This window comes from Oncorhynchus clarkii, chromosome 5, assembly GCF_045791955.1.
Source record: "Oncorhynchus clarkii lewisi isolate Uvic-CL-2024 chromosome 5, UVic_Ocla_1.0, whole genome shotgun sequence".
NCBI lineage: Eukaryota > Metazoa > Chordata > Actinopteri > Salmoniformes > Salmonidae > Oncorhynchus > Oncorhynchus clarkii.
In genome coordinates, this window is record NC_092151.1 from 12,211,483 (window position 1) to 12,231,435 (window position 19,953).

At 42.3% G+C, this 19,953-nt stretch overlaps 1 protein-coding gene across 6 annotated transcripts; it reads right to left on the reverse strand.

Moving 5' to 3' along the window:
* Positions 1-561: 561 nt before the first annotated feature.
* On the reverse strand, positions 562-19,110 carry LOC139408353 (F-box/WD repeat-containing protein 2-like). 6 transcript variants are annotated; one of them, XM_071152123.1, is made up of 9 exons: positions 18,801-18,862; positions 18,436-18,548; positions 17,723-18,009; positions 14,386-14,608; positions 13,917-14,111; positions 13,241-13,374; positions 11,369-11,455; positions 10,986-11,155; positions 562-4,863 (listed from the first exon to the last, which is right to left on the reverse strand). In XM_071152123.1, exons 3-9 carry the CDS (start codon positions 17,987-17,989, stop codon positions 4,551-4,553), a joined length of 1,389 nt encoding a protein of 462 aa, XP_071008224.1. In that variant the 5' UTR covers positions 17,990-18,009; positions 18,436-18,548; positions 18,801-18,862; the 3' UTR covers positions 562-4,550. The 6 variants fall into 6 exon arrangements, with proteins under 6 accessions (XP_071008224.1, XP_071008223.1, XP_071008225.1 ...); XM_071152122.1 differs by having other exon boundaries at positions 18,769-18,861; XM_071152124.1 differs by having other exon boundaries at positions 18,436-18,532; positions 18,769-18,857.
* Between the last annotated feature and the right edge of the window lie 843 nt (positions 19,111-19,953).

Here is a 19,953-nt window from a genome sequence, read left to right on the forward strand (position 1 = left end):
TCATTGATTAGAAATTTGATTAAAGGTTCAATGCAGCTGTTTTGATCTAATATTTCTAGGTGGCAAAGGCCCAGTGCAGTTAACATGACTTATATTGAGTGTACAACATATGAGCGTGAAACACCCAGTAGCATTGCAGTTCTTGAAACACTCAAACCCGGTGTGCGCCTGGCACCTACTACCATACTCTGTTCAAAGGCACTTAAATCGTTTGTCTTGCCCATTCAGCCTCTGAATGGCACATACACATTTTATTTTAAGACACATATTGATGCCGTAAGTCAATGGTGCCACCGGTCAACAAGTTTAAGAGGGCAGGAGAATGACGGTTTAAATGGTTTCTCTGTCACTTGTAACATCCAGCCACAATGTTTGCCTGACTACCTCCAGAGTGACAGCTAGCCAATATTTGGGGATAGATGCAACACAATCCATTTGAGAATTTAAGAAAACTGTGGATTGCAGTCTCTCCTTGTCCAGACAACTTTCAAGGTAAGGAAACAAATATAAAACTTTCTGAACTATGCATTAAACACATAGGGAAGAAAATAGTAACTATCATTAAGGTTAGCTACTTTCATTTATTTTTAAAACTGCAATAGTGTTATATAACCAACAGACCTGAATGAAGCTGATTGATGTATGCTTGTGAAGGAACATGATTGTGGATGCATGTGTGACTACAGTTTAGTGAGGCGATGCATGTACAGTGCTTACGATTGTTTGAACCAAACTCAATGAAATATATTATTTCAGAAACAGATGTATCCACAAAAAAGTCTAGGTTTACTAGACAATTTACCAGCTCCTTAGTAAGGCATCAACAGAATGGTAGGAGAGCTACCCGTTGGTACAGAACTTCAGTGAGGGAATCCTTGGGAGAAGGTAAGGATAAGCCATGTCTGAAAATGTTACTAGCTTTCAATACTTGCTCCCTCTGTCCTTGTTTCCTCCACTCTTTGCCCTACCTCTAAGTGTATTGGAGAAGATCCCAGGTCCCTCCCTGAGATTTGAGGGAGGGCAAGAAAATGAAAACACAAGGTCAGACGAAGCATGAAACAGAAGAAACAGCCATGGTGAAAAATCTTGCCATCTTTCCACTCATGAGCTGCTGTCTTGTCACATCATGGAAACTGGGAAGACTGTCCTGATACTTTTGTGTTTCCATACTCTGAAAGAGACTTCAATCTTTGGGCAAAAATTCACATCAGAGCAACAAACGTGATCTTTAGAGAAATCACATATGTAAATAAACTCAGCAAAAAAATAAACGTCCCTTTTTCAGAACCGTCTTTCAAAGATAATTCGTAAAAATCCAAATAACTTCACGGATCTTCATTGTAAAGGGTTTAAACACCGTTTCCCATGCTTGTTCAATGAACCATAAACAATTAATGAACATGCACCTGTGGAACGGTCGTTAAGACACTAACAGCTTACAGACGGTACAGCCAAACCACGCCTGCGGGACAGGTAGAGGATGGCAACAAACAACTGCCCGAGTTACACCAGGAACGCACAATCCCTCCATCAGTGCTCAGACTGTCCGCAATAGGCTGAGAGAGGCTGGACTGACGGCTTGTAGGCCTGTTGTAAGGCAGGTCCTCACCAGACATCACCGGCAAAATCATTGCCTATGGGCACAAACCCACTGTCACTGGACCAGACAGGACTGGCAAAAAGTGCTCTTTACTGACGAGTCGCTGTTTTGTCTCACCAGGGGTGATGGTCGGATTGACGTTTATCGTCAAAGGAATGAGCGTTACACCGAGACCTGTACTCTGGAGCGGGATCGATTTGGAGAGTCCGTCATTGTCTAGGGCAGTGTGTCAAGGCATCATCGGACTGAGCTTGTCATTGCAGGCAATCTCAACGCTGTCATTGCAGCCATACTGCTCGTTCTGTGCGTGATTTCCTGCAAGACAGGAATGTCAGTGTTCTGCCATGGCCAGCGAAGAGCCCGGATCTCAATCCCATTGAGCACGTCTGGGACCTGTTGGATCAGAGGGTTGAGGGCTAGGGCCATCCATTCCCCCCAGAAATGTCCGGGAACTTGCAGGTGCCTTGGTGGAAGAGTGGGGTAACATCTCACAGCAAGAACTGGCAAATCTGGTGCAGTCCATGAGGAGAAACACTGCAGTACTTAATGCAGCTGGTGGCCACACCAGATACTGACTGTTATTTTTTATTTTGACATCCCCTTTGTTCAGGGACACATTCAATTTCTGTTAGTCACATGTCTGTGGATCTTGTTAATTTTATGTCTCAGTTTTTGAATCTTATGTTCATACAAATATGTACACGTTAACTTTGCTGAAAATAAACGCAGTTGACAGTGAGAGGACGTTTCTTTTTTTTGCTGAGTTTAGTATTGAAATGGGCATTTAAAAACTGCATAGATTGGGATTAACGCTGAAATTAGTGACTCAGTTCCTCCAAGTACACTGCTGAACCTAATGTCACAATAAGACATGCAGTGCTCTCAGAAAGTATTCATACACCTTGACTTATTCCATATTTTCCTGTTACAGCCAGAATTCAAAATTGATTAAATATATCTACACACAGTAGCCTATAATGTGAAAACATAAACATTTTTTTTTGAATTGTTTGCAAATTTATTGAAAATGAAATCCTGAAATCTCATTTAAATAAGTATTCACACCCCTGAGTCAATACTTTGTAGAAGCACCTTTGGCAGTGAATATAACTGCAAGTCTTTCTGGGTAAGTCTCTAAGAGCTTTCCACACCTGGAATATGCAACATTTATCCATTATTCTATTTCAAATTTAAAGTAGATTTAAGTTAAAACTATCTCGGTCACAACATTGTGTCTTCTTGGTAAGCAACTCAAGTGTATATTTGGCCTTGTGTTTTAGGTTATTGTGTTTCTGAAAGGTGAATTAATCTCTCAGTACCCGGTGGAAAGCAGACTGAATAAGTTTTCCCTTAGGATTTGGCCTGTGCTTAGCTCTATTTAGTTTATTTTTTTATCCTGAGAAACTCCCAGTCCTTAAAAATGTCAAGCATACTCATAACATGATGCAGCCACCACTATGCTTGAAAATATGTATGGCGGTACTCAGTAATGTGTTGTATTTGTCCCAAACATAACTTTGCATTTGGGAGAAAAGGTGAATTGCTTACCAATTATTTTGCAGAATTTATTTAGTGCCTTGTTGCAAACATGTTGCATGTTTTAGAGTATTTATTCTGTACATGCTTCCTTATTTCCCTTTCTGTTAATTAGGTTAGTATGGTGTAGTAACTACATTGTTGGTGATCCATCCTCAGTGTTCTATCACAGCCAATCAACTGTGTAATTGTTTTAAAAGTCACCATTGGCCTCATGGTGAAATCCCTGAGCGGTTTCCTTCCTCTCCAGCAACGTGAGTCGGGGAGGATGCCTGTCTCTGTAGTAACTGGGTGCATTGATACACCATCTAAAGTGTCATAACTACACCATGCTCTTAAGGAAATACAATGGTTTTTTTTTAAACCCTTCTACCAATAGGTCCCTGGTCTTTGTGGTGTAAATGTGAAATTATGTAGGTGACAAAATATCAATTGAATCCATTTAAAAATTCAGGCTGTAACAAAGTGGAATTGTCCACTTTCAAATCACTACACTGAAAAACTTCCAACCTCAAAGCCTTTTAGAAAAATAACCTAGAACTGAACTTGGTCTATACTTCAATACTGCAATTCACAAAATATATTCAAGTGAATCATGTAGGGTAAATAGTGGTATTAGAAATACATTGTATGCAGTTTGTTATAGTATGAAAGAAAATGTACAACACAGTCATGTTATTGCAGTGTACCTGGGAAATGGAATTCTTATCACACAGATGGATATTTAAATCAAACGAAAAAGGCACGACTAAATTTCTCAAGTTGACTTTTAAAACAAGCACCACTAAGAAAAGCATTATCCAACAATGGAGTTACACTGAATATCCAACAAATGCTTCACATTGTACAAATCCAATGCACTAAACCACTTTGAAAATGTCAACATGGAACTCTCATGGGAATGGTCAGTCAGTCTATGAAAAACCTAGGACACAGTCATAATGTATTTCATTGTAAAGTAGTACTGTGTTAAGGCAACTCCCCGTCTCTGAGCTGCTTGAAGAACCCTGTCCGAAGTGTAAAGGTCCCAATACATAGTAATACAGGGGAAATATCTACAGCTGTGGAGCCTGACATGACCACGCAGTTTCTCGAGAGTTCCGTCTTCATTCAGCCACCCTCCCCGTCGTCGTATTTCCTTCAAGAGAGAATCCATGGCAAGGTTGGAACTAACACCAACCACTGCCTTTGCCCTCTGAACTGGGCCTTTCATCCCCTTGTATTCATAGCAGCGTTTCAGTTGGTGAAACCATCTCCAATAGTCTTTCTGAAAGCACGTTGCATGACGTTTGATTATGAGAGCATGTGTCGAGAAAGAAAAGTTAGAAAAAACATTAACACTTTGGTCCATGCATTATCTAACTTGGCTATGGGTTTCAAGTCAGAGCACCCTGTTTACATGGCAGTTGACAACCTAGCCATCGTAGGTTTCACCTCTAGTGGTGTTTTCCTTCCACAGAACCAAGTGAATGCTATGATCGGGCATGCTGGTGGCGAACACGAGGCCAGAGTCATTTCTCCCATCCAGCCCATTGAGCCAGGAGGTGACTCCCGGCAGGAAGCTGGAGCCTCGTTTGGACTTCCTGTAGGCGGGCAGGGGCCAGCGGCCAGTTATTTTTTCTGTCCTCAGATCCATGACATACAGGAAGTCGGTGTCAAAGAGGAGCGAGAATACCTCACCAAAGCTGAGCAGGGAGAGGTTGGCAGGGTCCTGTGTTTTGATGACCCTGGAAAGAAGCACAAGGAGATTCAGTAACTGATTGTTGACAGGTAAAGTTCCGTTGCATTCTATTGCTGGCAGGTAAAGTTCTGTTGCATTCTATTGCTGGCAGGTAAAGTTCCATTGCATTCTATTGCTGGCAGGTAAAGTTCCATTGCATTCTATGGTTGGCAGGTAAAGTTCCGTTGCATTCTATTGCTGGCAGGTAAAGTTCTGTTGCATTCTATTGCTGGCAGGTAAAGTTCCGTTGCATTCTATTGCTGGCAGGTAAAGTTCCATTGCATTCTATTGCTGGCAGGTAAAGTTCCATTGCATTCTATGGTTGGCAGGTAAAGTTCCGTTGCATTCTATATATGAATACCACCACAAGTCATTTTGTTCGCAACCACGGATATTCTCATTGATATACTTATTCTGATTGCAGCGGTCTCTAGTTCTTTGTCTTATTAATAAAACTTGTTCCTGGTTAGTGGCGACTTGCACTGACCTGCTGAGGCCGTCAGCTTCTCATCAGGTTAAGATTAAATATGACAAATAGATGTCAAAGGGTAAAATGTGTTTACTGCTCCATGAATGGCATTTAAACAAGAGGGAATCAAAATCATTATGTCAAACGCTTAGAGGCCTTTTTTACCACCAGAATATTGCTACATTTGAATAACTACACACACTACAAAATGTTTAATACCACCATACCTGTATGTGTGTGTGTGGGGGGGTGCGTGTGCTAGCGCATGTGTGCACATGTACCTTTGTGTGTCTTTACAGTCCACGCTGATCCATAAGGTGTATTTACCTTTTTCTATTATCTGATTTTACTACTTGCATCAGTTACTTGACGTGGAATAGAGTTCCATGTAGTCATGGCTCTATGTGGTACTTTGCACCTCCCATGATCTGTTCTGGACTTCGGGATTGTGAATGTCTTGTGGGGTATGCATGGGTGTCTCAGCTGTGTGCTAATAGTTTAAACAGACAGCTCAGTCCATTCCGCTTGTCAACACTGACAAAAACAAGTAGTGATGAAGTTAATCTCTTCCACTTTGAGTCATGAAGGATTGACATGCATGTCAACAATGTTTTCCCTCCATGTACATTTAAGGGCCAGCCGTGCTGCCATGTTCTGAGCCAATTGTAATTTTCCTAAGTCCCTCTTTGTGACACCTGACCACAGTACGAACAGTAGTCCAGGTGCGACAAACTAGGGCCTGTAGGATCTGCCTTGTTGATAGTTAACATAGAGTAGCGCTTTATTATGGACAGACTTCTCCCCAGCTTAACCTCTTTGATCTCTAGGGGCGCTATTTCATTTTTGGATAAAAAACGTTCCCGTTTTAAGCGCGATATTTTGTCACGAAAAGATGCTCGACTATGCATATTCTTGACAGTTTTTGAAAGAAAACACTCTGAAGTTTCAGAATCTGCAAAGATATTGTCTGTAAGTGCCCCAGAACTCATTCTACAGGCAAAACCAAGATGATGCGTCAACCAGGAAATGAGCAGAATTTCTGAAGCTCTGTTTTCCATTGTCTCCTTATATGGCTGTGATTGCGCAAGGAATGAGCCTACACTTTCTGTCGTTCCCCCAACGTGTTAGCAGCATTGTGACGTATTTGTAGGCATATCATTGGAAGATTGACCATAAGAGACTACATTTTCCAAGTGTCCGCCTGGTGTCCCTGCGTCGAAATTGGAGCGTAAAGCCAGGTGCAATTATTTTTCCATTTGAGAGCAAGGAGAAACCAGGCTTCCACGAAGGATAGATCATTGAAGAGATATGTGGAAAAACACCTTGAGGATTGATTCTAAACCACGTTTGCCATGTTTCAGTCGATATTATGGAGTTAATTTGGAAAAAAGTTCGCGTTTTGAGGGCAGAATTTTTTTTAATTTTTTTTTTTTTTTTTGGTAGCCAAATGTGATGTAGAAAACGGAGCTATTTCTAATACACAAAGAATCTTTTTGGAAAAACTGAGCATCTGCTATCTAACTGAGAGTCTCCTCATTGAAAACATCAGAAGTTCTTCAAAGGTAAGTTATTTTATTTTGAAGGCTTTACTTGTTTTTGTGATAGTTGCCTGCTAAATGCTAACGCTAATGCTAACGCTAAATGCTACGCTAGCTAGCTACTGTTACACAAATGATTGTTTTCCTATGGTTGAAAAGCATATTTTGAAAATCTGAGATGACAGTGTTGTTAACAAAAGGCTAAGCTTGAGAGATAGCATATTTATTTCATTTCATTTGCGATTTTCATGAATAGTTAACGTTGCGTTATGGTAATGAGCTTAGGTCTATAAATAGAATCCCGGCTCCGGGTTTGGTCGTCGCAACAGGTTGTTAACTACTGTTGTATCAATATGTTTTTGGACCATGACAGTTTACAATCCAGGGTTAATCCAAGCAGTTTAGCAACATCAACTTGCACAATTTCCACATTATTCATTACAAGATTTAGTTAATGTTTAAGGTTTAGTGTATGATTTGTTCCAAACACAATGCTTTAAGTTTTGTCAATACTTAGGACCGAATTATTCCTTGCCACCCATTCTGAAACTGCATCTCTTTAAGTGTTGGTAATTTCAGTCGCTGTAGTAGCTGACATATAGTGTTGAGAGTCATCCGCATACATAGTAAAGCCTGTGTCTCAGTGCCAGTGGCATGCCGCTAGTAAAGATTGAAAAAGTAAGGGGCCTAGACTGCTGCCCTGGGGAATTCCTGATAATACCTGGATTATATTGGAGAGGCTTTCATTAACCTCTCTGAGCACGGAACCCAGTAGCGGGCTGAAATTCCACAACATACGGTGAATGTTTAATATTACTATTTATGTAGCATTCATGAAAATACAAGTGTCTCACACGTATCGAAAGCCTAGAATCTTGCTAATCCAACTGCGTTGTCAGATTTAAAAAAATATTTACTGTGAAAGAATACAATGCAATTATCTGAGCATAAAGCTCAATAAAAAACAACTATTTCAACCAGCACAGGCGTAACAATCACAAACTGCATTAAAAATAAATTGTTTACCTTTGACGATCTTCGTCTGTTTGCAATTCCAATGCTCATTGTTACACAATGAATTATCTTTAGTTTGATAAAATCCGTTTTAATAGCCTAACACGAAACATTTTGTGAACCGCTTGTGTCGTGAATTTCGTCTCATTCCATGTAAATAACCCACACAGAACTTGACTTTTCCAGTCATGTTTGGTTTCACTGCAATCAACTGGTTTGTTTGTAACACAATCAAACTTGATGGGTCATTTCGCGGGACGTATTGACTGAAAGAAACCGATTTGAAGATAACAAGTCATGACATCATTGTGCACTGATTTGCCCGCTATGATTTGCCCGCTGTTTCGTTGATTGACTATTTTAACCCAATGACCACTGATCGTCTTGAAATCTAGCTGGGTAGATCACCAATGAGCTGAGGTAAACGGCAATAGGTCATGTTTATGTGTTGCAAGACCAACCCATGTAGTAAGCTCCAGCGTAAAGAGAGTAATTCGCTATTGAAGTTTCATACCGGAAGGAGATACACATATTACGCACAGCGTTGTTGTTGTAAAAGCGCAGATTCAGCTGTTTATATATCAATCATTATGGCGACTAAGTCAGGGAAAGCTAAATCTAAGTCTAGATATTCAGATGTACACACAATTTTAGGTATAAATTGATTGGGAAAGTGAGACAAAGATTGTTGTAGGACGATTCATTTAGCGATTGTGGAGGAATCGTTTTGGACTGGTAAGTTCTTATCATGCTAATGCCTTGTTTGAAATTAATAATATCAAATATTTGTGTTTTTTATTTATTTTAGAAGCAATATATAAACATGTAATGTCATGAAATGTGAGATGCGTGTGTCTGCCGCCCCACCCCAACCCACATGAAATAGCCTATTTGAGGCTGTTGAGGGGAGGGCAGGCCCACAATGGCCAAAGTGAAATGGAGACAGTAGATACAGCTGGTCTGTCATAATATAATAGAGACAGTAGATCTAGCTGAAATGTCATAACATAAAATACAGTAGATCTAGCAGGTCATAATAATAATAAATATTTATGAGTATAGGGAACATATCTGTTTATTATACCTGTTGATACAGGGCTCATATGTTAGAATAGTTTAACTGAACATTTTCTTTCACAGTGACACTGACTCCGAATGGCAGCCCCCAGGGCCAAGGTTTACATCCCCCACTGAAGCTGGTTCATCCAGCTCCTGCCACCAGTGGTGTTCATCTGCCCGAATTTATTTCTGCAGAAATGGATGTGCCTCAGGGCCAAAAGGGCACAGCATGGAGGCGTCGCTGTGTTCTTTGCAAAATTAAGTCCCCCATCACCTGCGCCACATGCTTTACAGCAGAAAGAGACTGCTATGGCCCCTGGGATCAGCAGCACAATATTGTGTAGGGCTTTGGCAAAGTGGGTGGGGTTATATCCTTTCTGTATGGCCCTGTCCAGGGCTCTCATCGGATGGGGCCACAGTGTCCCCTGACCCCTCCCGTCTCAGCCTCCAGTATTTATGCTGCAGTAGTTTATGTGTCGGGGGGCTAGGGTCAGTTTGTTATATCTGGAGTACTTCTTCTGTCTTATTCGGTGTCCTGTGTGAATTTAAGTATGCTCTCTCTAATTCTCTCTCAGAGGAGGAGGACCTGAGCCCTAGGACCATGCGTCAGGACTACCTGGCATGATGACTCCTTGCTGTCCCCAGTCCACCTGGCCTTGCTGCTGTTCCAATTTCAACTGTTCTGCCTGCGGCTATGGAACCCTAAACTGTTCATATTTACTCAAGGTGCTGTCCTGTTGCATCCTCTACAACTGCTGTGATTATTATTATTTGACCCTGCTGGTCATCTATGAACGTTTGAAAATCTCGGCCATGTTCTGTTATAATCTCCACCCGGCACAGCCAGAAGAGGACTGGCCACCCCTCATAGCCTGGTTCCTCTCTAGGTTTCGGCCTTTCTAGGGAGTTTTTCCTAGCCACCGTACTTCTACACCTGCATTGCTTGCTGTTTGGGGTTTTAGGCTTGGTTTCTGTACAGCACTTTGAGATATCAGCTGATGTACGAAGGGCTATATAAATAAATTTGATTTGATAGAGGACTGAGTATCTTCCAAATATTGAAAGTGTGTAAATAGTTACGTTATTTTGTAAATGTATATATTTTTTTCTTCATTTTTTCCCCTCCATTTTTTGGGGGGGGTGTGTTAGAATACCATTTTGGTATTTTGTATATAGTTATTTGTTTCAAAATGTATACCTTCACCAATTTGGCCACTTGTGTGGGACACCTGGATGACTTCATGATAAATATCATGTAGCACACTCATTTTGGAAGTTGTCATTCTGAAACTTTGCACAAGTACTGTTGCCCTCTTATGTTTTTCACTGAAATAGTCCCCATCATCCTATCTGAATGTTTGTTTTGTCTTGTTCATTTTAAAGATACAAAAATAAAAAAAATGCATGTTTTTTTTCATTGTATTATCTAAACCAGATCTATTGTGTTATATTCTCCTACATTCAATTCACATTTACAAACTTCAGAGTGTTTTCTTCCAAATTGTACCAAGAATATGCATATCCTTGGTTCTGTGCCTGAGCTACAGGCTGTTAGATTTGGGTACGTCTTCAGGCGGAAATTGAAAAAAGTAGGGAGTTAGCTCTAAGAGGTTAAAGAACACCCTCTGTTCTGTTAGACAGGTAACTCTATTCACAATATAGCAAGGGGTGTAATGCCAGCCGCAGACTATGATCAACAATGTCAAAAGCTGCACTGAAGTCTAACAAAACAGCCCCCCCAATCATTTTAACATCAATTTCTTTCAGCCAATAATTTGTATAAGTGCTGAACTTGTTAAATGTCCTTGCCTATAAGCGTGCTGAAAGTCTGTCGTCAATTATTTTACTGTAAAATAGCCTTGTATCTGGTCAAACACCATTTTTTCCACAAGTTTATTTAGGGTTGGTAACAGGATTATTAGTTGGCTATTTAAGACAGTAAAAAAGCAGACCACGTAAGCGTGTCCGATCATACCTGGCCTGTCTGAACATAGAAGATGAAGCGCTAAGTTCTGTTTATCAGGAAACAAGGCCCCGGACAGTTTTTACCTGAGGATATCGAAGCTGGCAAAGTCCCACTGGTAGACCCCCAGATCCGAGCTACAGACAATGTAGCGGCCATCAAACTGCAGGCGAGGCTGCAGACACACACCGCGGTCCTCTGACACGGACAGAGTCTTCAAGCACTTGCAGTTGATTTCCCTGCCTATAGGCCAAACCTGTGAAATACATAAAAATGAAATATATATATACACATACATACACACACACACATCTGCAGACATAACGCAGTGCTGTGGTCAAAGGTAGCTGAGGGGGGACACTGTGCATCTTAAGTATTACAGTGACAAGATAGCGCACAGGGTCAATCGTTGCGTGAAAGTTGACGAGGCGCTGGATACAAAGAAGCAGAAATTAATGAACCACATTACCTTTATTTCAAATTTATCAGCACTCAACAAGATGTAGTCGCCAGGACAGTGGACCATGGACTCTACTTCACTCTTCTGGAGAATCACCTACACAGGGGAAAGGTTTGAGTCTTCAGACTCAAGTTTGGCTCCATCTAAACTCAGCAAAAAAAAGAAACGTCCCTGCTTTCTACTAACTTTGAAAAACACCAAAAGAAAGATGCCCAGGGTCCCTGCTCATCTGTGTGAACGTGCCTCAGGCATGCTGCAAGGAGGCATGAGGACTGCAGATTTGGCCAGGGCAATAAATTGCAATGTCCGTACTGAGACGCCTAAGTCAGCGCTACAGGGAGACAGGAAGGACAGCTGATTGGTCTGCCACTGCGAGAACACATGTAACACCCGCACAGGATCGGTACATCCGAACATCACACCTGCGGGACAGGTACAGGGGTCAACAACAACTGCCCGAGTTAGACCAGGAACGCACAATCCCTCCATCAGTGCTTAGACTGTCTGCAATAGGCTGAGAGAGGCTGGACTGAGGGCTTGTAGGCCTGTTGTAAGACAGGTCCTCACCAGACATCACCGGCAACAACGTCGCCTATGGGCACAAACCCACTGTCGCTGGACCAGACAGGACTGGCAAAAAGTGTTCTTCACTGACGAGTTGCGGTTTTGTCTCACCAGGGGTGATGGTCAGATGGCCTGTACTCTGGAACGGGATCGATTTGGAGGTGGAGGGTCCGTCATTGTCTGGTGCAGTGTGTCACAGCATCATCGGACTGAGCTTGTTGTCATTGCAGGCAATCTCAACACTGTGCGTTACAGGGAATACATCCTCCTCCCTCATGTGGTACCCTTCCTGCAGGCTCATCCCGACATGACCCTCCAGCATGACAATGCCACCAGCCATACTGCTCGTTCTGTGCATGATTTCCTGCAAGACAGGAATGTCAGTGTTCTGCCATGGCCAGCGAAGAGCCCGGATCTCAATCCCATTGAGCATGTCTGGGACCTGTTGGATCGGAGGTTGAGAGCTAGGGCCATTTCCCCCAGAAATGTCCGGGAACTTGCAGGTGCCTTGATGGAAAAGTTGGGTAACATCTCACAGCAAGAACTGGCCAATCTGGTGGAGTCCATGAGGAGGAAATGCACTGCAGTACTTAATCAGTTGTTGAATCTTATGTTCATAGAAATATTTACACAAGTTTGCTGAAAATATACAGTTGACAGTGAGGGGAAGTTTTTATTTTTTTTGCTGTGTTTATTATTCCTATTGAACAGCTTAGTATGCTTAGTATTCCTATTGGGCAGCTTAGTATGGATCCTTCATCTAGAATTCCCATTGAACACTGGGCAGCGTAGTATGGATCCTTCATCTAGAATTCCCATTGAACACTGGGCAGCGTAGTAGTATGGATCCTTCATCTAGAATTCCCATTGAACACTGGGCAGCGTAGTAGTATGGATCCTTCATCTAGAATTCCCATTGAACACTGGGCAGCGTAGTAGTATGGATCCTTCATCTAGAATTCCCATTGAACACTGGGCAGCTTGCCGTTTTTAGACAATTTACCAGCAGAAAAAGCAGTGTGTGCTAGACAGGAATGCAACACTGTGCAAACTTCTCCATTCATTTTGCGGTCATTTGCACAAGACAATGTGCACGTTTGAGATTGCAATCAGGACTACGTACAACGTACCCAATTAGTGATCTACAAATCACCTTGTATCCAAAAATTGCTACTTATCAGGTGATCAAGACTTGTAATTCTGCCCCGGGACCTCAACGGATCCCCACAAACATGTAGATATAACGTTCTGATTCAAAACAATCTGCAGTTGAGCAGCAATCATGAACGTAATTCAGGACATATTGGTAGAGTTTACCTTGGTGACCCACTCGGTGTGTCCCGTCAGGGTGTTGAGGCAGGCGCCTGCCGACAGCGCCCACACCTTCACAGAGAAGTCGGCCGAGCCACTCACCAGTGTGTCCAGATCATCATTGTAGTCCACGCTAAACACTGACCGAGCCAAGGAGAGAGACCTGGCATTAGTACACCAATCCAAAGGGCTATGCAACATAATTCATATACTTAGAAGTTATTTTCTCCATGTAACATAAGAAATATAAGGATTGATATGTGAAGAAACATTTGATGCTAGAATACTGAAAATAGACTTGACAATTTCTCTGCAACAGAGGCTACTTGGAGTGGCAGCTCATGCATAAAATCAGTTTATATTTGCCTGTCAATCAAAACCCCACAGATCAGCAGAGGTCAGCTGTCTCTAGGAACCACCAGGCATAATATAAAGGTATGGGAGAAAGACTGCAATACTACAATGCCCACAACACACACCTTTTATCAGAAAACCTCAGAATTAAATATTTCTTCACAAGTTGGCTCATATGGACACATTTTGTAAAAAACCAAAGCTTGTTCATTATGCCACTATTGTGGAATATCCCTTCATGTCAGGAATTGGACACAGTACGCATGATCTGCAAAACACCTCAAGTCAGCAAATGGGAAGGTTCGAGACGACCCAGGGGTCCCCTGACCTGCACCCGTGTGCCCACGGAACTGCTGGATCTTGGCCCCCGTGCTCCACTCCCAACAGGCAATGGTGTTGTCAAAGGAACCAGTCACCAGCTTCTGCTCATCAAACTTCACAGTGGCGCAGGTGTGCGTCTGAATGCCGTAGATGCACTGCCCGGTGCGTACGTCCCACAGTTTGGCAGAAAGGTCATCAGAGCCTTCAAAATAATTTGTGAATTTTACAATAAGGAATTACACAGAGTGTAACAGCAACATAATTTTAACAGACTACAAAAGATCACTAGCAAACTAGCGATTGTTATAGATATTCCATTTTGCACAACAGAAAAACACTTAGCACTCACAGCTGCTTACACCCAAACCTTAAATTCAACCCAGAAAGCCAAAGAGGACAAAATTAAGAGGCCTGTCCAGTCAACATAATGGCAGAAGTATACTACACCCCAAAATGACCATAAGCCTATAACCCACCTGTGCAGAGAAGGCCGTCCTTGTAGTAGAGGGCGTAGACACGGGCACTGTGCCCGATGAGCGACGACGTCTCAAATGCCTCCTGGTTCTTCAGCTGCATCATGCGCAGCTTGGCCTTGAGGTAGACACCCTTCCAGTGGGACGCATCCTGGATGGAGTCGTCGATGCGCCAGCCCAGGTCCCGACACACGCCCTGCCACACCTCCGTGCACGCGCTGATCACCTGAAAGGATGTCACAGTTCAACCGAAACCACAGAGGACAAAGAAACCCAGATATAACAGACACAAATCTTAGGGGGAAAGGTACAAAATGTGAAGAGCCAATATCAAAGTGAACCTCAGTAACGGGGTAAAAATATCTGTGTCACGTGTGGGAGACCTTGGCCTTATTCAATTGCTTGCACACAAGCTTGTAACAAAATACCCCTTTCATACATCATGGTGTGGTAATGAAACCACTGGTCTGGTTAGGCCTTAGGGCTGTGACGAAACCAGTATCGCAATATTTTTTCCACTGGAAAAATGTTAACACAAAGCAGACCAAACTCTGTTGTTTAAAAGCCTGCTGTATGACAAATAGTGTGTGCTATAGCATGGAAAATAAATCAATGTGAATCTGGATGACAACTTGATGTGCATCCAACATTAAGTTGGTTTTCCTAAAGAAGTTATATCTGCTCCATGTCTTGTTTCCTTGCCACGATACTAATGAGAAGGGCGATACTGGTATGGTCCCGCTCAGTGCTTAATTTGAGACGGATCCTGCCGGAACAGAATCAGGCACCTCTCCGTGTTGGACTGTTTTGTTCCGGAACCTATTTGGCCGGATCCTGTACATCTTTTGGCATGAAAAAAACAATTCACTTTTTTCAATGTAAAAATCATAATAAAAGCAACCAAAGTTCATTCGAGTTGAGTTGCCTCTTCATTAATTCTCCTTCCCCCCACAAAAAAAGTAAAGTAGATTTTCAGCCCGGGCCTAATATTCTATGAGTTCGGGTTGGGCCGTACTGGGTTTATGGTTTGCACAACATTGTAACCTGTTTGAGACCAACGCAGGCCGTGACTGTGTGAGAAGCGCATTAGTATCTCAGATAACGAGAATTAGATTAACTTTCTATGATCTCTCTCGCTCTGCTCTGATAGACATGAGCCTGCAACTTCTCTCCAGCGTTGCACTTCACCATTTATTTCCTTATAGAAGCATAGACGTGCGAAGGGTTCTGAAGAAAGTGCCGCACCGCTGATACATTTGCCAAAATTATAAAATTACTGCTGTCTGTTAATGAATTTTTTTTAACCTTGGTGTAGCCCAATAACAAGGAATAGACTACAGTCGGGAACGCACGGCAAATCTGTCTGAAATAACAATGCAGACAAAACAGGCCTTTCTCAATATTTCAAATACAATCGAGGGTAAACACAGGTTGGAAAGCAAATGGCTTTCCAATGGTATAGTAGGTTATTCCGAGCTATTTCATTAACAGACAGAAGTAATTCTATAATTTTAGCAAATGTATTTCAATTTATCAGGGGTGCTGCACTTCCTTCAGAACCATTCGCGCTTCTGTAAGGAAATAAATGAAGTGCAACGCTGGAGAGATGAGTTGCAGGCTCAACTATCAACAGAGGGGGAGAGATCATAGAACATTTAGCTAATTCTAGTTATATGAGAGATACTGGTGATCTTCTCACACAGCCAAGCGTTGGTCTCAAACTGGTTACTATGTTGCCCGAACCATAAACTCATGCAGGCCCAACCCGGATCAACTCTTAGAATATTAGGCCCGGGCTGAAAATACATCTATTTTTTTTACCCCTTTTTCCTCCCCAATTTCATGGTATCCAATTGTTTTAGTAGCTACTATCTTGTCTCATCGCTACAACTCCCGTACGGGCTCGGGAGAGACGAAGGTTGAAAGTCATGCGTCCTCTGATACACAACCCAACCGCACTGCTTCTTAACACAGCGTGCATCCAACCCGGAAGCCAGCCGCACCAATGTGTCGGAGGAAACACCATGCACCTGGCAACCTTGGTTAGCGCGCACTGCGCCCGGCCCGCCTCAGGAGTCGCTGGTGCGCGATGAGACAAGCATTTCCCTACCGGCCAAACCCTCCCTAACCCGGACGACGCTAGACCAATTGTGCGTAGCCCCATGGACCTCCCGGTCGCGGCCGGTTACGACAGAGCCTGGGGTCTCTGGTGGCACAACTGGCGCTGCAGTACAGCGCCCTTAACCACTGCGCCACCCGGGAGGCCCTGGGCTGAAAATACTTTAAATGTTTTTTTTATTTTTATGAAAGTCCACATTTTCCCAAGACCCTAGGCTACTAAAAATGTTCCCCATGTGTCCAACTTATTTAAGTGCCTCCACTCTACTGCTCTGTCACTACGCAAATGCCTTGATATTTTATGTAAAAAGGTGTTCCGGTACCTCAGAACTCCCCAGATCACACACCACTCGCATTCACTTTTTGTTTTAGCACCTCCTGATTTACAAATGAACCACTGGTCCTGCTCCTATTATACATCCACCAATAGCTGCTAGAACAACACCGGAAAGTTGAAAGTGAACAGAAAATAACCGAGCCAGCTCAGTACGGTTCAGCACATAGCCCTTGATCACTGTTCCATTACACATAAAAGTCAATGGACGAAGGAGTCTTCTGTAGGGGGGAGGTTTTGTGAAGAGCGTGGCGGTTTACTGAACATTAACATATTATTGCTTGTGGTACGGTTTTGGAAAAATAAATAAAGACCTTATCTTTAATATCGTTGAGAAAACATTGTCAAATAACAAAAAAGGTTCAATTGAAACACCTTTATAGGGTTCCCACACAGACTAATTTGTCCATGTTACGGCGCATGTTTTAAGAAAACAGACTGAAGACAATGAAATACCTGTGCTAATTAGCTATCGCCGTCTCCGAACACCTGAGAGTAAATGGAAGAAAGACGTCAAACGTGTTTTCAATTAAAAATACTGTTGGATGCAACTGTATTAAAACAGCTTAGAGTAAGTGTGTATTTTGCATTTGTGAAATTATTTAGTGATATGAATGTAGAGGGATTTATATATCTAGAACCATGCCGCAATTGAGAACAGATTCACATTTAGATGAAGTATTTGGCTGTTTTAGGTTCAAGAGCCAAGTCGCCCATTAAATTGAACATGTAAAGTCGTTGGACTAAAGACTAACGTTAGGCTCCTATAGTCCAATATTAGGCTAGACAGCACCATGGTGTGAAAAGAATATAACTTGGTTCTATCTACTGCTTAAACACATGGGAGCCAACCATCACCAGGGAGCCAACAGAGCGAGAGAGCCTGACCTTGTTCCACTGCTTGCACACCAGGCAGCAGGTAAGCAGGGTCTGCGGGTCCAGCCACCGCAACAGGTAGAAAGTGAGCTCCAGGGGCAACAGGCGCAGGAAGTCCCTCTTAAGCAACGCCTCCAGCCCATTGGACAGGTGCCGGAGCTGGACAGCATTACTCAGCGAGATGAGCTGGTCCAGGGACTGGTTGCGCTGCTGGTCACTAAGCGAGAGGAAAGAGGCGGAGACTGACTCCAGCCACCCCTCAAAGACCACCTTCTCCATGGGCACATGAGAACGTCGACCTGCAGTTTCAGGGTTGAGTAATGATAATTAACTACATAACATTATCTACTTAAAATCACCTTTGCCAGTCCGGAACACTACCAGTAAACGTCTACTTCAAATAATTGGCTTAAGCCTAGTTTGATCAATGTTTACGGCGAAATTAGTTCTTAGTTAACGTTAGATACAATATTGCTTTTGTTGTATTGAGTAGATAAACTACTGTTCTAATTAAAGTTATCTAGCTAGTTAGCTATTACTTTAAACGGGCAACGGTAAAAATTCAAGGAATGTAACTAGCTAGCTATGCAGATAACGTTACCTAGTTAACGTTAGTGTACAAAGTTAGCCAAGTTGCTAAATACCTTACCACTGAAACTAACTTAAGTGGTATATACACCTTGCTAGTTGGTAAATAGTACAATACAAAAGCTAGCAAAACGTACCATTTCCCGTAGAACCCGTATCGGTGAGAGGTATTATGCTAGCTCATAAGCTAGCTAGCCAATGCGGACAGGAAAAACTTATTCTTGGCCTGTCATTCTACAAAACAAAAACTCTTACAAGAGAACACTTAGTCAGAAAATTGAATTTAGCAAATGTCAACTCGTTAGTTTATAAGCTGAACAAAAACAAAAACGTTAGCTTTACTGGCTAGCTGCATTACGTTAGCTAGCTGGACTGAGGGAACCTGCTTATTTCCGAAGAATGTAAATTAAAATGTTAGGTAATGCTAAGCATTACACCCACCAAAGACCTTGCATAGATATACTTCTTACCTAAACGTAGATTAATACTTTTACAACGTTACCTAGTCAGGTCCAATCTAGCTTGATACATCCCTCTTTTTGCAAACTACTATTTCTGTAAACCTCTTTCCGGCTACTTGGCTATGTTGTTCCGGGTCAATCTCTTTCACTTTTGTCGAAATGTTAAAACTTCACTAAGATGGTGAATAAATTGCTAGTGCTATTCGGAATCCTTGGGACGTCCTTACCATTGGGACGTATGGCAATGACCGTGGATAAATGACAATATCAAAGAAATAACAGTCTTTATATTGAAGCAATTTCTGTCTCCAATAGAAATCCCCGATCACACCTGTAGGCGATGTCATGGCTAGCTTAAAACTCATGCTCAGAAACACAACATTATCCGTCGTCTCGTGCTGAACTGCGCATGTGCAGGGTCTCAAATCAAATGCACTCCTTTGATATGAAAAATATGTTCAACTACTTATGACATTTGCTTAATTTTGGGCTGGGTCTTTAGATTGCGTAAATTAACTTGTAATGAAGAACGTTCTGTCATTGACTACTCAAACCCCGGCCTGGTCTTTTCGCAAGCGTTCCCGCGATGTTGCGCCTCAGTTTGAAAACTGACGAGAGTTCACGCAGGCCTTAACCGGGTGGTATTGAAGACTCCCTTTCTCTGTGGTCAAACTTTGCCGCACGAGGGCGATGCGCGCAAGTTGGTGGCAGAACACGAACGAGTTCTACAGAACGCAAGCAAAAAAAAAAGCCTCTATTTACCTTTTGCTTACGAGTGCATTTCATAATACTTTTGGATTATAATTTTAAAGCCCGTATGAAAGCTTAATGTGTCACTATCGTAAACCAACTGCATTATAAACACTTCAACCAGTAAAATGGTTATTTGGTTAGCTTTTGCTACAGACTGTCAACGAGTGTAAGCAACTGATGCACCCAAAATAGTTATTTAGCAAAGATCACAACCAAATATAATCTTAGCAACTGGTCAAGCAACAATCAAAACATTGTAAGTATGAGAACCCAAAACATTATGTTTAGAAGTATTAACGTAAATCTAGGCTACAGATGTCTTACTGCAGCCAAGTCGCACGCATCTGTGCATGATTTAAGGATGTCTTGTACTGGAAAGAGGTCACAAGGGGTGGGTCTCCCATAGACACCAATACAGCTGGGTATGGTCTTAGTTAATTG

Bases quoted from the DNA above. Each gene is read 5' to 3' on its own strand.
- LOC139408353 (XM_071152121.1), bottom strand. From the start codon at position 17,989: ATGGAGAAGGTGGTCTTTGAGGGGTGGCTGGAGTCAGTCTCCGCCTCT. The intron at 13,375-13,916 runs GTCAGGGGACCC...TGGCTCGGTCAG, and splicing joins CCGTGGGCACACGGGTGCAG to TGTTTAGCGTGGACTACAAT. The intron at 11,156-11,368 runs GTAATGTGGTTC...TGTATTTCACAG, and splicing joins CTGATAAATTTGAAATAAAG to GTTTGGCCTATAGGCAGGGA.